Below are 19,091 nucleotides of genomic sequence, written 5' to 3' on the forward strand. Positions count from 1 at the left end.
AAACTGAAATGTGTGTCTATGAAGAGGGCAGATCTTCCATGTCTTCCTTAGGAAGTGAATATGCAGCAGAGTGCAAGCTAGTTGGCTCGTGTAAGATACTTGTTAGACTTTTACACCTCACTGTCAAATCACAGTGCAGCATAACATGCTAGCTACTTTCTCCAAGCAGAATTCAAGTTCTGACAGATACCAAATTTTACACATTAAGTACTGCAAATGCGTCTACTATTATAATCATGCTGAATGCCACCCAATATGGCAATGCACTTTTTATTGCCTCTGCAGGACCAACTTTCTGGGAAGCCTTAGGATCAAGAGCCTCCTTCACTTATTTTGCTCAATTAAACAAAGTTGGTCAAGGCAACATGTTGGTGAGGAAATGCGTTACATAAGGTAACTTACTGAAAAAGCATCCTATGGTGGTCAGAAATGCTGTTGGGCCTACTTGGGAGAAAAAAAAATGCAGACCTAAAAAGCTACTGGGTGTAAACTATCTATTGTGAAAAGTCCACCATCCTGATTTAAGAAGGCTTGATGTATTACTAGTTCTCAACCACCCGGGCTATTCAGAATCTTTAGTATTTGTAAAAGGCTTGAAGATGCTCAGATGGAAGACAAATGTGCCCATCATTGCCTTTCAAAGTGAGGTAACTGATAAATACAAGAGATTGTCATGTGGTGGTCTAAACTCTGACACTTACAAAATAGCCTCTGTTGAATGTACACAGCATGCATTTCTTCCACTGTTTGGCTTATCTGAAATAAATGAAAACTAATGCAAATATACGGCATCTGGACTTAAACAGCAATTGAGTGTTAAATAACAGCCTAATTAACAATCAATTTAACACAGAAAAGTGAATGCCCACACTATCCAGTGCTTTCACAGGTGTTAGATATTTATTACTTGAAAACAGTTCAGTTTCTTTGCTAAGTAGCATGCGTTCTTTGAACATACATTACATTACAAAAAAGCTAGACAATCACAAACTAAATCAAACTGAAACGTAAGAATTCAAGTCTATGTTTTGTTAAAGGATCACAGTTTTTGATAAGAGTACAACATTTGTAAGAAAGATCAATTTGTGCTATTCGATGTAGACATTACCTAGAAAACCATACAAATTCAAACACTGGAGTCCAGGCATGGAGGAAACCTTGACAAAGAATTTTTTTTTAAAGTTAATCTAAGATACTGTTAAAGTTATGTAACAAAGGTTTGTACTTCCTGTTGTTAGACACAGTTTAAAGATATCTTGTGCTGGATAAAGAGTAAAAATTTACTCAAGTTTTATTTAATTCTATTCAGAGAAGAAAATCCAGCCTCATAAAACAAGACACCAAAATTTTAAGACAACCAACAGTGTTGCATCTGACATGGAGGTAACCAATGAGAGCAATGCAATTTGAGTGCCTGGCTGAAGTGACGGATGAGTCCATCTGTCTAAGCTACTTATAAAACTGCCTGTGTGCTTGCTGTATTTAAGCTATAGTACTTTGCGATGTAGCAAGTACTGGCTGTATTTTTGTGCAGCACCCTCTGCTGAATAAGAAATGGATGAGTAAGATATCTTGTTCTAGCTGCCCTACTTTCATACATGCCATAACACAATGCTCTCAAAAAATCAGGGTACTATGTATGCTCATCTGCAAGAGTTTAAAAGTGGTTAATATAAACAGGTACATCTGTCTTCTCCTTATTAACTCCAAAAGCACACACGGCAGGCGATAAGGCCTCCGTGCCTTCATTTTTATATGTATTGCATTAGGGACTTCTGTATGGGCAATGAGTGTCCTTTCCAAACCCTTGTTTGTGGCATCACTTCAGCGCAATGCACTCATGCATTTTACACAGACAGTAAGGAATAAGCTCTAGCCACACCCAGTGTAATATAAAAATAATCTAAATAACATTTAAAATGTTGAGTAGCAATCAATACTCCTCCTTGTTCACTTGCGAAGGCTCTGTGAAGCTCCGCTCCACCTTGCTTTTCGGTTAATCTTAAGTGTCATTCCAAAAATAATTTTCCACTACCTCGGTTTAATTGAATACCATTGCCTACTTGACAGGGTACATTCATCTAGAGAGAGCAGTCAGCTCACTTTCATTCTGTAATTAAATGTAAAAGTCTGGCTAAACAGCAGTTAGCCAAAAATGAAAACACAACTTCTACTCCCCAGCCTCTGAAAAGCCAGTTTAAAATTTTCTATAGGATCTTCTGAGGAAGTTTAGTTTGCTGAATAAAGTGCTTATTTTAAATCAAAACCATGTTAATACACCATTATTTGCTTCACATTAAGGAACTTTTACATCACCTTTAAATGATGCTTTCAGTTGAGGCTACATAGACTAAGGGGATGACGTACAAAGTCTGCCTCTGAAGACCTATACAATCCTTATTAGGTTGTAAATTAGATGAGTTTGGGGTTTTGTCCCACTCCGCGATGGACATCTGCCCATGTGACAAGGAGCCCAGTCCAGGGCCTGTCAGCATTTAAGGCACAAAGCCGTGGAGCAGAACTGCCTGCTGAGGCTCTGTAGTTGAGCAAGCTGAAGTGGCTCTTTGAAGAAGTGGGAGGAAAGTACTCCTTAAAAAAGTTGGTTGGCAACATTTATGTTGATGACCATCCTCTTCCCTTTCCCAGGTGCGGTCATACTGGTCTTGCACAGGGGAATGAATGGGTATGTATTGTCATGTGGAGCTCATTTACATAAATCTCTCCCCCCCACCCCGAACAGCTCAGCAGGGTGTCCCTGCAACATGCATACAGCCCCCTCATCCCCATGCTACACACTAAGCTAGCCATCCCCCAAGCTCCACTGACTCATTATGCAACCAGTTTATACACACTACTGCGATTTACATCCCTTGTTTACGTGGTAGCATAGGTTGTGTATCTGTTACTGAAACTACTAAGCTCTTAGGCATAAGTTAAGATGTCTGCTCTGGAGAGAGCAAAGCTGCAACAGCAGGTGGTGTTGCAATTAGCCATGATGTGTACTGACACAGCTGCGCAGTAGCCTGTAAGAATGCCTGGCTCCAGCCATTACTATTAATTCCTCCCCTTCGCAAGCACCAAGTTCTCCTGCAAAACTTTAATAAAAGTAAGCAATCTGAAAAAGTTCTACAACAGCATTAGCAAGTTGAGAATTAAGTGCATATTTGGCACAAAACCATGAAGGACAGGCTACCCTCCCCAACACTTCTCCACTCCCTACACAGATGCGTGAATATTAGGAGAGACAGAAGGAAAAAAAATTGCCTATGTCCTCCAGAACAGAATTAGGATCTTCATTATGGACAAATCTCCAAATTCTTCCTATTTACATAAGGTAACCCAAATAACAGAAACTATTCCTCCCTCATCCCCTCTCTAAGAGGCACTATCATTCAACTATTGGGTATTAACTAAATCTATGTAACTAGTAATATTTGTGTTTTACAAGTGTCAGCACAGAGCTACATGAAACATCTCTCTCTACATGTACTCACACAACAGCGTTACTTGGATTTGAAGAGGGTAACAGTCACATTAATATATAGACAGTCCACCCCAATCAGGCCAATATTTTCCAGGCCTTTGTGGATTGTGTCATTTTTGCAAATTTTTATAAGCCTCCAAAACAGACATACTTTATTTCTAGGTACTCATCAATACCATATTTTGAACCTTCTCGACCTAAGCCAGACTGTTTCACACCACCGAAAGGGCACTCCACTGAGGACATTATTCCTTCATTAACACCTACTATTCCAACCTCCAGCTGCTCTGCAACTCTCCAGATCTGGGCTGGGTCTTGAGAATAGAAATATCCTGCCACATGAATGTAAAAATATATTGTTAACATAGAGCAAAAATCAAAAGGACATGGCAGCAGAAGGTTTTGGAGAAGGTGCTTATTAGCAAACAGAAATAATCAAAATGAAATTCTTCATCTCACACCATTCCAACACTAAACTCAAGTTTGTAGCTGCACAGTGGTATATCTGTCTGAAAAGGAAGAACGTACCTGCTAAACCCACATTGGCTGAATTTGCTATTGCAACAGCTTCTGCTTCAGTATCAAACCTGTCAATATAAAGAAACAGATAACCAGTGAGACCTGCAATCAACATAGCGAGGTGGAAAAGAAAGTAATCCTTACTGCCTTCCTGGTCTCTGGATACTGAGAAGCAGCCTCACTGCAAATGAGACAAAGTGAATGTAGGTTTGTTCTCCTTGGTATATTTCTAGTGTTTTATTATTTAATTTTCAGTCTCAAGCCAGGGTGCTTTTGCCATTTCCCTTGAGTTACATTAAATTTTAAAATGTGTTAACACTTGTCAACTAATGTGGTTTAAACACGCCATTCACTTTCCCTGTCTTGACAAGATCTCACACCTGAGAAAGATTCATAAATCTTCCCCCCCCCCCCGAGGGCTACCAGGTTAAATCATACTGGGGAGGGGGGAGGAAAAAAAAACCCTCATAGAGAGGGATAATTTGTCCAAAGGGTACTTTGGATCAGAGAAACACAGAACTATTAGGTCATGTGACAAAATGCAAAAGTTCTCAGGTCCCTTAAAGGAGCATGAAAATTGATGGTCTTTACTGTTATCCTCCCTCGTGAAACTGCAGGTGCCATTTAAAAAAAAAAATCTCACTGAAAAAAAAAGTTAACAGGTCAAAATTACAGGTACAGTTTTAATAAATAAAAATCCGAGAGAGAGAGAGAAAAGTAATCTCATCAGAAGCGGAAAAAAAAAATCTGTGGAAGAATAATAATGATAATTATGCAGATTGTATACTTATTCACATGAAAAATACTTTTCTGAAGTTTACTAAACTCTCTCTATGTTAATCTGAAGAATGGATTATCTTACTTGATAACTGGTGCTAAGGGACCAAACGTCTCTTCTTGCGTGCAAAGCATGTTTGTTGTGACGTTGCTGAGCAGAGTAGGCTCAAAGAAATTCTTTCCAAAACTGTGTCGTTTCCCTCCTGTCACAATGGATGCTCCTTGAGAAACCGCATCGCTAATGTGTCTCTCCACCTGAGATGAGCAAAATAAGAGATACTCAAGCTAGCATTTAGCAGTAAAGATTTGGTCTACTTTTCCTTGAATACACAACAAGATTCCCCAAAATTAAACAGGGCATTAGACAAAAAGGGTTTATTCTGCTCCTTATTTAAAGGACTGAGACGCTGCTTAAAACTTCCCTTTTTGCTGAATTTTCATCTCTCCTCCTGAACATAACCTGAATTTTAGATTTGCAGACCAGGATCACTTGCAATGCAGGGCTGCAATTCAGTAAAGATTTACATAAATGCTTAACTTTATGAACGCTTATTAGTCCTGCTGAAGTCAAGGAAAGTACTCTCAGGGTATAAAATTAAGCACATCTGTAAGTCTTTGCAGGATCAGGGCCACACATTCATGGTCAGCGTCGTCAGAGAGAGATACAAGAGACCATGTAGTGCTTACCTACTGACAGAAGAAAACTATCCTATCTCAGGGCTTGTCTACACTGGCAATATACAGCGCTGCAACTTTCTTGCTCAGGGGTGTGAAAAGCACCAGTATAGACAGTGCACCAACGCTGGTAGCTGCGCTCCCATTGTTGAGAGCTATGCCCCTCATGGAGATGGGTTTTTTTAGAGCACTGGGAGAACTCTCTGCTGTGACCACATAAGCCACGTTAAAGTGCTGCCAGTGTAGACTAGCCCACAATAGCAAGTCTTCACGATGGTATTGGAGAGACCATATCTCCATCTATACTCTAACGTGAACAGAACGCACATTAAACTAACATGTATGAACACCAGCCCGGGTGGACAAAAACTGATGATTTCTTTTTAAAAAATGGATTTTTAAAAATATAAATCAGATTTTTATGTTTAAAAACAAGACCTTAAAATTAAATTTGAATTTATGGTAACCTACGGTAAGGCCTAAATTTACTACAATCTATTCAAATCATTTTAAAAAAAATGAATTAAAAAAACCCTACTTTATACCAGTGAGTCATCTGCAAATTTTTGTAAGTTAAAGAGTGCTACTTTTTAAATGTAAACAGAATTGGGGTAGGGAGGAGAATCTTTAACTGTTGAGGTGAATTCAAGCTTTATAAATATGTCAATGTCATATGGTGCATTAAATATCTATATTATTTTCATTCTTTACAACAGAGTTAATGGTGGTATTGACATTTTTCCAAATGCACGTACTTTTAATTCCTGTTGTACAAAAAAGCTTTTTCCTTAATTTTACTTTTGGATTCAGTTTAGCCAGCTGTTGCAGAGAATATATTTTCTTCTTTTGGATTAGTTCATCCAAATTAAGAAACTAACTGGGTGTTGAAAAAGTAGGAAAGCTTGTGTTCCTCTTCCAATCTATGAACTATAATACAAAAAAACCCAGGTGGGAGAAGATGAACTCTACTCATTCTAGAAATTTGAAGGAGAGGGGCCAGATTTTCAAAGATATTTAGGCACCTAAAGATGCTGATAGGCACCTAGTGGGCTGTAGCATCTTCACACAAATTAGGAATAAAAAACATCATCTAATAAATAAATGCAATGCCACTCCTCACTTTCCATATAATAAAAAAATATAAAAATGAAGAATCTGAATAAATGTATGTTAAGAAATATAACTATTTATATAAATGAGAATGCACCTTTCTTTAGGAAAATACCTAAAACGTACAAATGCAAAACAAAATTAAAAGTCGCCCTCCACATTCAGAGCCCCAAATAGTTTTAGCCTTAATTTATTTTTGTGCTTAGTTTTGATTCACAAAAACAGACTCTTCAAAACAAAAACTCTGTCATGCTACCTAGAGACATGAATATACCCAATACAACTCCCACAGTCTGTTAAGCTTTTGCAAATGTTCTCCAAAAAAATACCAATCAGAATATAACTAGGAAAAAAGGCTTGCTCATGGTAGATTATTCCCTTTTCTTTTCCTAGTTGAACAAGGCAATGATCGCTGTAATTACTCCTGTTCACATCACTGTGGGCTTTGAGGAGAGAATACTTTCTGCAAATACAGAGAGACAAAGTGGGTGAGGTAATATCTTTTGTTGATGAGATAGACAAGCTTTTGAGCTACACAGAGCTCTTCTTGAGATCTGGAAAAGGTACTCCCAGCATCACCGCAAAATGAAAGGCGGAACAGATTAAGTAAATAGCATATATTGTAAGGGACCATTCCAGGTAGAGTGGCAAATATAGTCTTACAAAACAGGTATTAGACAAAACTGAGTATACAATATGTTTAATACTTCCTAAAAATATAAATTACAATTTCAAAAGTGAAATCAGTATATTCTGATTATATATATATATATATATATATATATATATATATATATATATACACACACACACACACACATACCTTTCCCACTGCTTTTTCATTAATTAATGGCCCCTGGGTAGTTCCTTCATCAAATCCATTTCCTACACGTAGCTCTCTTTCAATGGCTTTGGCAAATTTTTCCACAAATGCATCGTGGATCTTTTTTTGCACCAAAAACCGATTTGTGCAAACACATGTCTGAAAACAAACATGAATAACAAAAGACAAAGCTTAGTGCTCTTCCCATTTTTTACAGCACAGTAACTGGTTACCATTAAGAAAAGGAGTACAAGGATGCATCCGATGAATTGAGCTGTAGCTCACGAAAGCTTATGCTCAAATAAATTTTAGTCTCTAAGGTGCCACAAGTACTCCTTTTCTTTTTGCGAATACAGACTAACACGGCTGCTACTCTGAAACCTGGTTACCATTACACTTCCTTCTATGCCTTCTCTTCACCCACATAGGCTGTTAGTAAGGTTTGCCCTTCTCTCATTACAACACTCTGAAAATCAAACACTAACAAGCTGGAAGTGTTTCCCTGAAACACCATCATCCTGTTAGCAGGTGTGGATCCTGCTAGGAAAGGGTTAACTGGGTGCCACTGATTCTCTGATATATGTATTTACCAGGATACAAGGGAGGTGTGGTGGAAGTTATCCTCTAACCAAAGGACACAGGATGTGGGTTAAGTAGCAGACTCAACATCTAAGCAAAGGCAGGCGCTGATATTTCTGTTATCTTATTGTTGTCTGTGTTAAGTCAGCCAAATCCCACATGAAGAAGGAGAGTCTGGATTTTACAAGTTGGATTTATAGGTTGGGGGAAGGAACACCTGCTTACTCTGACCCTTTGTTCTGTCTACACCCTCCTCTCCTCCTGCCTTGATTACTACAACCTCTTGCTTGATGTTCTCCAATACATAACTGCTAAAATAATGTTCCTTTGCAAGTCGGGCTACATTATCCCCCTTTGAATTCCTTTGATAACTTTCTATATCAAGTCTAAATTCCTTACCCTTGCATATAAGATCCTACATGGCTCTGTCTTGGTTTATATCTTGGGTCTTGTTTCATGTTGTCATGTCCCCATTCACCACTTTTGTTCTATCAAAGATTCCAGCTTCATTACTATACTCATTTCCTTCTCCCAGGCCAGTCTTTGCATTTTCTCTCATGCTGTCCCCTCACTTTGACTAGTGAAATTATTTCACGCTAATCAGGTTCTTTTCAAAATCCACTTAAAACTTGCTTCTTCTGCAAGGTTAAGGACAACTAACCCACATCAGTCATGTGCCTTCTCCACATCTTCTAGGCAGTATGCACCTCAGAACAATGATTGTCTTTAATGGTGCCAAGCGCACTGAACTCCAATATAAATGCCAATTACCCTGAAAAGTAACTCTAAAAATGGCAGATAGGTTTTTACCATATTTGTTTGTCTCATAACTATTTTCATAATCAAACATGCTCCATATATAAGCAGAGATGCATTTTTGAACTGCCAGCCTTGCACAAATAACCTGCACACAGAACACCATTCACTGTTTTTCCCAAGATGCTGCTGATTTAATTAACACTTAAAGCAATGTAGAGGTGGGGACAGGGGGGTTGTTGGTTTGGGGTTTTTTGCTTGACTAAGATCTTGCAGGATTGGCTCTCAACCAACTTAGTGAGCTGTACACACTCTGTTTTAGGTGTTAATGATAGCAACTGTGTCTGCGGAGAAACACTGAATCTTGATAAGTAAAGGAGGAATTCTTTCCACCTCTTTATCTTAAACTGCTTGTACCATTTATAAACTAAGCCTGAACGAACACACACACACACAGATAACGGCTAAGGATAGTGAACCTGATTTTAAAAAAAAAAATTCCATCTGGTTAAACACTTTCACCATGTGCTATTGCTCATCTTTCCCTCATTTACATTTTGTACATATCTAACTAAGGTTTGGGACCTGACTTGGTTAGAAGAGTGGTTCCTAACCACTGGCACTCAAAACTCGTGACTGGTATTCAGGCTAGCGGCTGCCACTGAAACCTCTGTCTTGGGCCTGCACGTACCTTATTCAATTATCTGAATTTTAAGCTACAACACAGTTCAATCCTCTGGGAACGGGGGTTTGAACAACGCTCAATTCCAATGCAAGTTTGATTATACACATCTGAACAAGGGGCAGCTGGTGCTAGAACAGAGACTGGCTTTTAGGTTTATCATTAAGGTAGGGGACAAAGAAGCTATTGGCTCCAGGAAAAGGGATATGGGAATGTGTCTCTATTGAAAATGACTTCTCCTGCACACCCTCAACTACTACTACCTTCACTGGGCATCCTAGGGGCACAAGGAATACAGGATTAGGTGAAAAAAGAAAAGGAGTACTTGTGGCACCTTAGAGACCAACAAATATATTTGAGCATAAGCTTTCGTGAGCTATAGCTCACTTCATCGGATGCATTCAGTGGGGAGATTTATATACATAGAGAACATGAAACAATGATTGTTACCATACACACTGTAACAAGAGTGATTACTTAAGGTGAGCTATTACCAGCAGGAGAGCTGGGCGGAAGGGGGGGTGGGGGCGGAGGCGAAGGGAACCTTTTGTAGTGATAATCAAGGTGGGCCATTTCCAGCAGTTGACAAGAATGTCTGAGGAACAGTGAGGGGTGGAGGCGGGGAAAAAACATGAGGAAATAGTTTTGCTTTGTGACCCATCCACTCCCAGTCTTTATTCAAGCCTAAATTAAATTGTATCCAGTTTGCAAATTAATTCCAATTCAGCAGTCTCTTGCTGGAGTCTGTTTTTGAAGTTTTTTTGTTCAAGAATTGCCACTTTTTGGTCTGTAATTGAGTGACCAAAGAGATTGAAGTGTTCTCCAACTGGTTTTTGAATGTTATAATTCTTGACATCTGATTTGTGTCTATTTATTCTTTTACGTAGAGACTGTCCAGTTTGACCAATGTACATGGCAGAGGGGCATTGCTGGCACATGACAGCATATATCACATTGGTAGATGTGCAAGTGAACGAGCCTCTGATAGTGTGGCTGATGTGATTGGGTCCTATGATGGTGTCCCCTGAATAGATATGTGGACACAGTTGGCAACGGGCTTTATTGCAAGGATAGGTTCCTGGGTTAGTGGTTCTGGTGTGTGGTTGCTGGTGAGTATTTGCTTCAGATTGGGGGGCTGTCTGTAAGCAAGGACTGGCCTGTCTCCCAAGATCTGTGAGAGTGATGGGTCATCCTTCAGAATAGGTTGTAGATCCTTGATGATGCATTGGAGACGTTTTAGTTGGGGGCTGAAGGTGATGGCTAGTGGCGTTCTGTTATCTTCTTTGTTGGGCCTATCCCGTAGTAGGTGACTTCTGGGTACTCTTCTGGCTCTGTCAATCTGTTTCTTCACTTTAGCAGGTGGGTATTGTAGTTGTAAGAATGCTTGATAGAGATCTTGTAGGTGTTTGTCTCTGTCTGAGGGGTTGGAGCAAATGCAATTGTATTGTAGAGCTTGGCTGTAGACAATGGATCATGTGGTGTGGTCTGGATGAAAGCTGGAGGCATGTAGGCAGGCATAGCAGTCAGTAGGTTTCCGGTATAGGGTGGTGTTTATGTGACCATCGCTTATTGGCACCATAGTGTCCAGGAAGTGGATCTCTTGTGTGGACTGGTCCAGGCTCAGGTTGGTGGTGGGATGGAAATTGTTGAAATCATGGTGGAATTCCTCAAGGGCTTCTTTTCCATGGGTCCAGATGATGAAGATGTCATCAATGTAGCTCAAGCAGAGTAGGGGCATTAGGGGACGAGAGCCGAGGAAGCGTTGTTCTAAGTCAGCCATAAAAATGTTGGCATACAATAGGGCCATGCGGGTACGCATAGCAGTGCCGCTGATTTAAAGGTATACATTGTCCCCAAATGTGAAATAGTTATGGGTGAGGACAAAGTCACAAAGTTCAGCCACCAGGTTTGCCGTGACATTATCAGGGATACTGTTCCTGACAAACATCTTTAGAAACAGATTTGGTTGACCAAAAACTGTGAGCCACTAATTTAAAGCAAAGCTAAATACACTTTGTAGTGTCTACTTTAATGGCCTGAAATGAGAGTTGTCTTCAGGAATTCATGAGAGTTTATTGCTTGTGAAATGTCCATATGACAAAATCATCTGAAACTGATACCCTTGTTGGCAGTTTCAGCAGAGAGGCACTGAACTGGCATTGTAGACTCATCTTCTCAAAACTATAGGTATGACTGAATTGCATTGCCATGATAGTGCTGCTACATGTGCTTTATCCGTTCAGTGGATAGGGGACTGCAATGTTCAGGGCTGTAAATCCAGCATATTTCCTTTCACAAGCAAATAAAGTTAGGCAAAAATAGCTTAATCACAAAAAACAGGGATCTTTCATGCTCCAAAACGTGAAATAGGCAAGGTAGAAAAATAATTCTCTCACCTGCCCCGAGTTTCTGTATTTAGAAGCCAGAGCTCCTGCAACAGCTCGGTCCACATCAGCGCTGTCAAACACTATAAATGGAGCATGCCCCCCAAGCTCCATGGAAACCCGCTTCACAGTGCCAGCAGCGTGATGCAGCAGTATCTACAAGTATACAGCAGACACCAAACAGGATAAGTGTGTAAATAATCAGTTCACTAACAAATAAGAATTTAGAGGCTAAGGGAACTAACTCTGGTGGGGATTGAACTCCCATAATAACCTACAAGTTCACCACAGAGTCAATGGTCCATCTTTTCCATTCCCTTGCCAAAGCTGGCGATCTGATCCTACATTGACGTCTCCAGTGGAAAAACTCCCATTGACATTAATAGGACCAAGATTTCACCCAATTACTTTGTCCAGCCTTTATTTAACTAGAACTCAAGGAAGAGCTGCTTCTACTTTCCCTTGCAAGATCATTCCACATTGTAATAAAACTTGCTGTTAAGATTTTTCTCCTGATATCCAGTTTACATTTTCCCCTTCCCACTGTCATCCCACTCCTCCTCAGACCATTTTAGAAAATGCCCCTTTCTTGTTAAGAGAAAGATTCTGCCATCTTAACCCCGCACACTAGTATTTTATTCCTCAAATAGTCCTAATGATTTCCATGAGACTACTCGCAGAGTAAAGGGAGTAGAATCTAGCCTTAAGTAAAGATTTTACCTCATTACCCTTCCCTTCTTTCAATAATGCACTTCGTTACTGAGCAGCACATTCTGAGGTGTTTCCATTAGAGTCAAGTCATCACGTAACTTGAAACAGCAGTTTCTGGAGCTGAACTTTCCTGAGTAACTGCTGTGCATAATTCCAGTTTGTAATTTGATGAAGATTACCACTGTTCTAAAAAGCTAACAGATACCAGATTAAAGGGAAAGCAATTCAAGGAAAAGTACTTAACAGACTCAGGGATTTGTGTTAAGCCCTCAAGAGCCAGAAGGGAAGAAAGTTTGTTGCAATGTGGGGAAGAACCACCCCAAAGGCAAATGTTATAGATACACCTTTCTCCCCTCAAAACACTTCCCCTTGCCTTTCAGTAAAAACCCTTCAGTCATTCACGGTCATGTACCTTTCCTGTAGCAGTAGACCCAGTAAAAGATATTTTTGCTACCAAAGGATCAGTGCACAGAGCCTCCCCAACAGCTGGGGTTTGTTGTTGGGAACAGGGGACAACATTATATACTCCTGCTGGAATTCCAGCCTGGTTTGCAAGCTGCAATGAGAAACAGTGAATATGCACAAAATAATATACTTTGTGTAAGGATCAGGTAGGTAATATTTTTATATTCATATATGTATTTGTAAATTTGCTCTGAAGACATAAGCACCAAGCCAATGAAAGCTGAGGGTGCTCAGCAATTCACAATATTGGGCCCCATAAACATTACATGTTGGCATTGCTTTAGGCTGTTGCTGACATCAACAAATAGGCTGTTGCCGACATCAACTAAAGCAAAGATATTCAAAGTTAAAGCTGTCTTTTGCAAAGCTAGGCCAATGCTGGAAGATACTCCTAATATGCCCATAATATAGTCCAACATTTTTATTTATTTTAAAGGTAACTATTAAATCTAAACCACCATCTTAACAGAATAAATTTGTACTCTCTCTGTGTGAGACTGTAGCCAAGAGTTGTGTTTGAATGCCACTTCACTTTCTCAAAAAGAAAAGGAGTACTTGTGGCACCTTAGAGACTAACAAATTTATTAGAGCATAAGCTTTCGTGAGCTACAGCTCACTTCATCAGATGCATTTTCCGATGAAGTGAGCTGTAGCTCACGAAAGCTTATGCTCTAATAAATTTGTTAGTCTCTAAGGTGCCACAAGTACTCCTTTTTCTTTTTGCGAATACAGACTAACACGGCTGCTACTCTGAAACTTCACTTTCTGTTTGCATACTGCTACTGTAAAATACAATCCATTGCTAATGTAATACCAGCGCAAAAGCTCACCTCAGCAAGTGCTAATGCTGATAATGGTGTGTCTTCCGCAGGCTTCACCACCACAGTACAGCCTGCTGCCAGAGCTGCACCAACTTTTCGTGTAATCATAGCGCTGGGGAAATTCCACTAGGTGGAGAGAAACATACAATGAAAAATCAGAAAAGCTGCATACTTCCCTCTCTGCCCAAATAACTGGCTATTTTTGCAACTTCTAGGAAGAATCAAAACAAATCTTGTATAAGAATGAGACTTTGCTTTACTTTCACAATTAAATACTTTTCAAAAATCGAAAAGGGGAGAAGAGGCAGCATTTATAAAAGACTGTATATAATGCCACTACCAATTATCTTGTGCTCTAAAAATTCGACTAATTAAATGACAGAGAGATTTCTACATCTGTGAGAAACTGGTAGTGCCTACATTAACTCAAAAACTTCAACCTTTTGGGGTGCACCTGCTGCTAAGAGCAGGTGGAGAAAAAAGATATGAGGAAACAAATCCGTACCCGTAGGAACATGAAAACCAAAAACATGACATGTATTTTCAGGATGAAAAAGCCATTATTTGTCTCATGATACGTAACTCAATGTAGAAACGCATTCAGACCAGTGCTGTAACTTTCTCACATCTTACCTAGAGCCTGTGCTCTGTGCCATGCAGGGGAGTAAAGGCCACCCAGAACAAATGAGTGGGGAGCAGAAAAAGGCGGGGGGGGTTCAGGGGGGTTTCTCCTGGGCTGTGGCGGTATATGCTACCTCATTCTCAGAGCTGAGCCAAAAGCCCTAAGTTAGTCCTTAATCAGTCTGACAGATCCAGCTGCACTTACAGGGGTGATAATGGCTGCCACTCCAACAGGCTGTTTCAGCACCAAAATCCTTCTATCTTTCACAGAAGGTGGAATGATGTCACCGTAAATGCGACGAGCTTCTTCTGCAAACCATTCCAGGAAGGAGGCAGAATAAAGAATTTCACCTTCTGCCTCTTTCAGAGGCTTCCCCTATGATTAAATCACAATGCAGAAATACTTCAAAGAAACCAAAGTGATTGAAAAAAGTCACTTAGGTCATTATTTTTACTCTTATTATTAGTTGTGTAACCATGGCACTTAGGAGCCCTCATCATTGTGCTAGGCACAGTAAATGGCACTTTGATTCCAGGTTACATACATTTCAGACAGAGTCTGGGCTAAGGATGTATAGGAGTCTTTCCATTACTTCAACGGGCTTTAGATCAGGCCTTACATGGTAAATTCTATAGCTAATGTGTCTTTCTTGCTTAAGGCCTGGGAGTGGTGGGTACCACAACCACTCAGGATAAGACCCATTGTTGCCAAAGGGGTCCTTTGCTGGCAAAGAGGCCTGAAAGATGCTGAAATTAGTACATTTTTACATGTAAAACTTACATTCTCTGCTGTAATTATCTTAGCAAGGTCATCTTTATTCTCCATCATCAAACTGTACCATTTGCGAAGTAACACACTTCTCTCCTGGGCAAGGAAAAAAAATACCTCCTTACAATGTGTATGGTAACACCCATTGTTTCATGTTCTCTGTGTATATAAATCTCCCCACTGTATTTTCCACTGAATGCATCCGATGAAGTGAGCTGTAGCTCACAAAAGCTTATGCTCAAATAAATTTGTTAGTCTCTAAGGTGCCGCAAATACTCCTTTTCTCTTTATAGATAAGAATGTTACTATACTGAATTAACTTCATACTTTATGTATAAATGAATGTGTGCTGTTTAAATAGAAAAAAGATAACTGAGTAAGGATGACATGAATTCAAAATTGTATTGGAGGGCTAGTGATGCCAGTATAGACAATGGTCCTTTCAGTCAGTTAACTTGTCTCAGACAGTACCAGGTGCTTCAGAGGAAAATTCGTGTGTGTGTACTCATATATATATTCTCCCCACTGTTACTATTTGTATTCAGGTCTACCTCTTTTTGAAACTAATAAGCCCTTGGCCTCAATATCTTGTGGCAGTCAGTTTCACATGCTTTAGATGTATTTAAAGGACTACTTGCTTATAAACAGTTAATGAGAAAAGGAGGACATGCTTTTGAAAAAAAAAAACCAAAAACCTTTTTCTAAGACAGTGGCTCTCAACCTTTCTAGACTACTGTACCCCTTTCAGAAGTCTGATTTGTCTTGTGTACCCCACGTTTCAGCTCACTTAAAAACTACTTGCTTACAAAATCAGATATAAAAATTAGGGCTGTTGATTAATCACAGTTAACTCATGCGATTAACAGTGCAATTAAAACTGCGATTAATCATTAATTTTTGAGTTAAACAATAGAATAGCAATTGAAATTTATAAAATATTTTTGGATGTTTTTCTACATTTTGAAATATATTGATTTAAATTACAACACAGTATACAAAGTGAACAGTGCTCACTTCATATTATTTTTGATTAACTACCTACACTGTAAAAATAAACAAAATAGTATTTTTCAATTCACCTCATACACATAGTGCAATCTCTTTACCGTGAAAGTGCAACGTACAAATGTAGATTTTTTTTTGGTTTGTTTTTTTGGTTACATAACTGCGCTGAAAAACAAAACAATGTAAAATTTTGGAGCCTACAAGTCCACTCCGTCCTACTTTTTGTGCAGCCAATCGCTAAGACAAACAAGTTTGTTTACGTTTATAGGAGATAATGCTGCCCACTTATTATTTACAATGTCACCAGAAAGTGAGAACAGGCATTGGCATGGGACTATTGTAGCGGGCATTGCAAGGTATTTACATGCCAGATATACTAAACATTCCTGTCCCTTCATACCTCAGCCACTATTCCACAAGACATGCTTCCATGCTGCAGATGCTTGTTAAAAAAATAATGGTTTAATTAAATTTGTGAGTGAACTCTTTGGGAGAGAGTTGTATGTCTCCAGCTCTGTTTTACCTGCATTCTGCCATATATTTCATGTTATAGCAGTCTCGGATGCTGACTCAGCACATGTTGTTCATTTTAAGAATGCTTTCGCTGCAGATTTCATAAAACAGGAAGAAGGTACCAATGTGAGATTTCTAAAGATCGCTACAGTACTTGACCCAAGGTTTAAGAATCTGAAGTGCCTTCCAAAATCTGAGAGGGACGAGGCGTGGAGCATGCGTTCAGAAGTCTTGAAAGAGCAACACTCCGTATACAGAGCTGTGTAAACAAGTTATTCTATGAAATTTTAGTCTGTACTGATTCCCTTAGGCAAATAACTAGATGAGCTGATGTACCCCAAGGAAGACCTCTGTGTACCCCCCTGCCCCTCCGAGGTGTACCTGTACCGCTGGTCGCAGGTATGTGTAAGGTGACTTGTGGCCTTCTAGCCAGCTTTTACATTTAAAGCACCACCTACTAACTGTCTCCACTAACCCCTCGTATTAATGACAGGCCTATTAGTAGCCGTCCCTAGAGGCCTGTCAGAGCCTCCCTGGGCTGCACACCACCAGTCCCTGCCCTGAAGCGCTTCCAGGCGAAGTATGGGATTAAATACACCGCACACCAGACCAGAGGCCGCAGAATCAAGACCCACTGGAGCGCTTTAAGCCCCCAACCCTGCACTGGGCTCTGCCCACCAAGGGGGCAGCCGGCCTGGTTCTCCTGCAGGGTCACAGCCGCAGAGGCGGGCATGCCAGGGGCGCACCTGGAGAGCAAGTCACCCTCTCCCAAGGGCCTGCCTTGCCCCCGGGCAGCCCCTGCCCCGCTCACCCCCCGGGGGGGGGGGCTGACTGCAGCTGGGGACGCCCTCCCCCAAAGCTCCCGCCTGTGGGTCCCTGTCCCCCAGAGCAGGGGGGGGCTCCCGGGGCCGGGCTTCCCCCGCGTCTGCCTCGCTCGGGGGCTCTCACCTTGGCGGGGGCCGCGCTCCAGCCGGGCCCGGCCTCCCATGCGGCTCTCACCGCGGCCCGGGCCTCGGCCACGCCGCAGTCCGCCACCCGCCCCAGCTCGGCGCCGCTGGCCGGGTCCAGCACGGGGAAGGCGGCGGCCGCCTGCACCCAGCGGCCTCCCACGAAGCCGCCCGAGCGCGCCAGGGAGCCGGGCAGCCGCGGCGGGGCCGGGCCGGAGCCGCTGCGCCGGAGCGGGGCCGGGAGCAGGCGCTGGGCCGCCCGCAGCCGCAGCGGGCTCCAGGGGAGCCGCCAGCTCGCCATGGCCGGGCGGGGCTGCGGGAGCCTGATCCCCGGGCACCCGCCGCGCCCCAGTCGGCAGGCCTGGCCCTGGGCTCTGGGTGCGCCCGCGGGCGGCCTGGAAACTGCTCCCCGTAGAAACGTGCTGCCTGTAAGCGGGTTGTGAGAAACTACTGGTGCCCTAAACCTGCTGCTGCCTCATGCGGCGCATTCCTCCAGGTAGCAGTTTGCCCCCTGCACTCCTGGCCGGGCAAAGGATTAACTAGAGCAGTGCTGCCATGCGTCAGAGCAGCCGCCCTCTTAGGCTGTATTCGCAGAAAGAACAGGAGGACTTGTGGCACCTGGGAGACTAACATTTATTTGAGCATGAGCTATTATCTTTCTGGGTACATAAGTGAAGCTGACTGGTTTGTAATTCCCAGGGTTGTCCTTATTCCCTTTCTTATAGATTGGCACTATAATTGCCCCTTTCTAGTCTTCTGGAGTCGCTCCCATCTTCCATGACTTTTCAAAGATAATTGCTAATGGCTCAGATATCTTCTCAGTCAGCTCCTTGAGTATTCTAGGACTCATTTAATCAGGCCCTGGTGACTTGAAGACATCCAATTTGCCTAAGTAATTTTTAACTTGTTGCTTCCTCATTTTCACTGGCATTCACTATCTTAGATGTCCAATCACCACCAACTTTCTTGGTGAAAACCGAAACAAAGAAGTCATTATGCACATCTTCCATTTCCACATTTTCTGTTATTGTTTTTCCCCCCTCATTGAGTAGCGGGTCGACTCTGTCCTTGGTCTTCCTCTTGTTCCTAATGTATTTGTAGAATGTTTTCTTGTTACACTTTATGTCTCTAGCTAGTTTGATCTCATTTTGTGCCTTGGCCTTTCTAATTTTGTCCCTACATACTTGTCTGTTTATATTCATCCTTTGTAATTTGACCTAGTTTCCACTTTTTGTAGGACTCTTTTTTGATTTTTAGATCATTGAAGATCTCCTAGTTAAGCCAGGGTGGTCTCTTGCCATACTGCCTATCTTTCCTATGCAGTGGGATAGTTTGCTCTTGCGCCCTTAATAATGTCTCTTTGAAAAACTGCCAACTGTCTTCTCATAGGATTTTACCTACCAACTCCCTGAGTTTGCTAAAGTCTGTCGTCTTGAAATCCATTATCTTT

At 41.3% G+C, this 19,091-nt stretch overlaps 1 protein-coding gene across 3 annotated transcripts; it reads right to left on the minus strand.

Annotated features, from left to right (window-relative positions):
- Positions 1 to 881: 881 nt before the first annotated feature.
- On the minus strand, positions 882 to 18,081 carry ALDH5A1 (aldehyde dehydrogenase 5 family member A1). Of its 3 annotated transcripts, none has more exons than XM_038389390.2 (10): positions 17,643 to 18,075; positions 15,189 to 15,272; positions 14,613 to 14,783; positions 13,796 to 13,912; positions 12,913 to 13,056; positions 11,802 to 11,945; positions 7,389 to 7,547; positions 4,866 to 5,035; positions 4,013 to 4,071; positions 882 to 3,816 (listed from the first exon to the last, which is right to left on the minus strand). In XM_038389390.2, the coding sequence occupies exons 1-10, from the start codon at positions 17,940 to 17,942 to the stop codon at positions 3,611 to 3,613; spliced, it is 1,554 nt and encodes a 517-aa protein (XP_038245318.1). In that variant the 5' UTR covers positions 17,943 to 18,075; the 3' UTR covers positions 882 to 3,610. The 3 variants fall into 3 exon arrangements, with proteins under 3 accessions (XP_038245318.1, XP_043364240.1, XP_043364238.1); XM_043508305.1 differs by lacking the exon at positions 17,643 to 18,075 and adding an exon at positions 16,705 to 16,725; XM_043508303.1 differs by lacking the exon at positions 11,802 to 11,945 and having other exon boundaries at positions 17,643 to 18,081.
- Positions 18,082 to 19,091: the final 1,010 nt, after the last annotated feature.

Source organism: Dermochelys coriacea, chromosome 2, assembly GCF_009764565.3.
Source record: "Dermochelys coriacea isolate rDerCor1 chromosome 2, rDerCor1.pri.v4, whole genome shotgun sequence".
In the NCBI taxonomy this organism is placed as follows: domain Eukaryota; kingdom Metazoa; phylum Chordata; order Testudines; family Dermochelyidae; genus Dermochelys; species Dermochelys coriacea.

Bases quoted from the DNA above. Each gene is read 5' to 3' on its own strand.
- ALDH5A1 (XM_038389390.2), bottom strand. From the start codon at position 17,942: ATGGCGAGCTGGCGGCTCCCCTGGAGCCCGCTGCGGCTGCGGGCGGCC. The intron at 15,273-17,642 runs GTGAGAGCCCCC...TTCCTTGCCCAG, and splicing joins GGAGCGCGGCCCCCGCCAAG to GAGAGAAGTGTGTTACTTCG. The intron at 13,913-14,612 runs GTAAGTGCAGCT...CTCTCCACCTAG, and splicing joins TGGCAGCCATTATCACCCCT to TGGAATTTCCCCAGCGCTAT.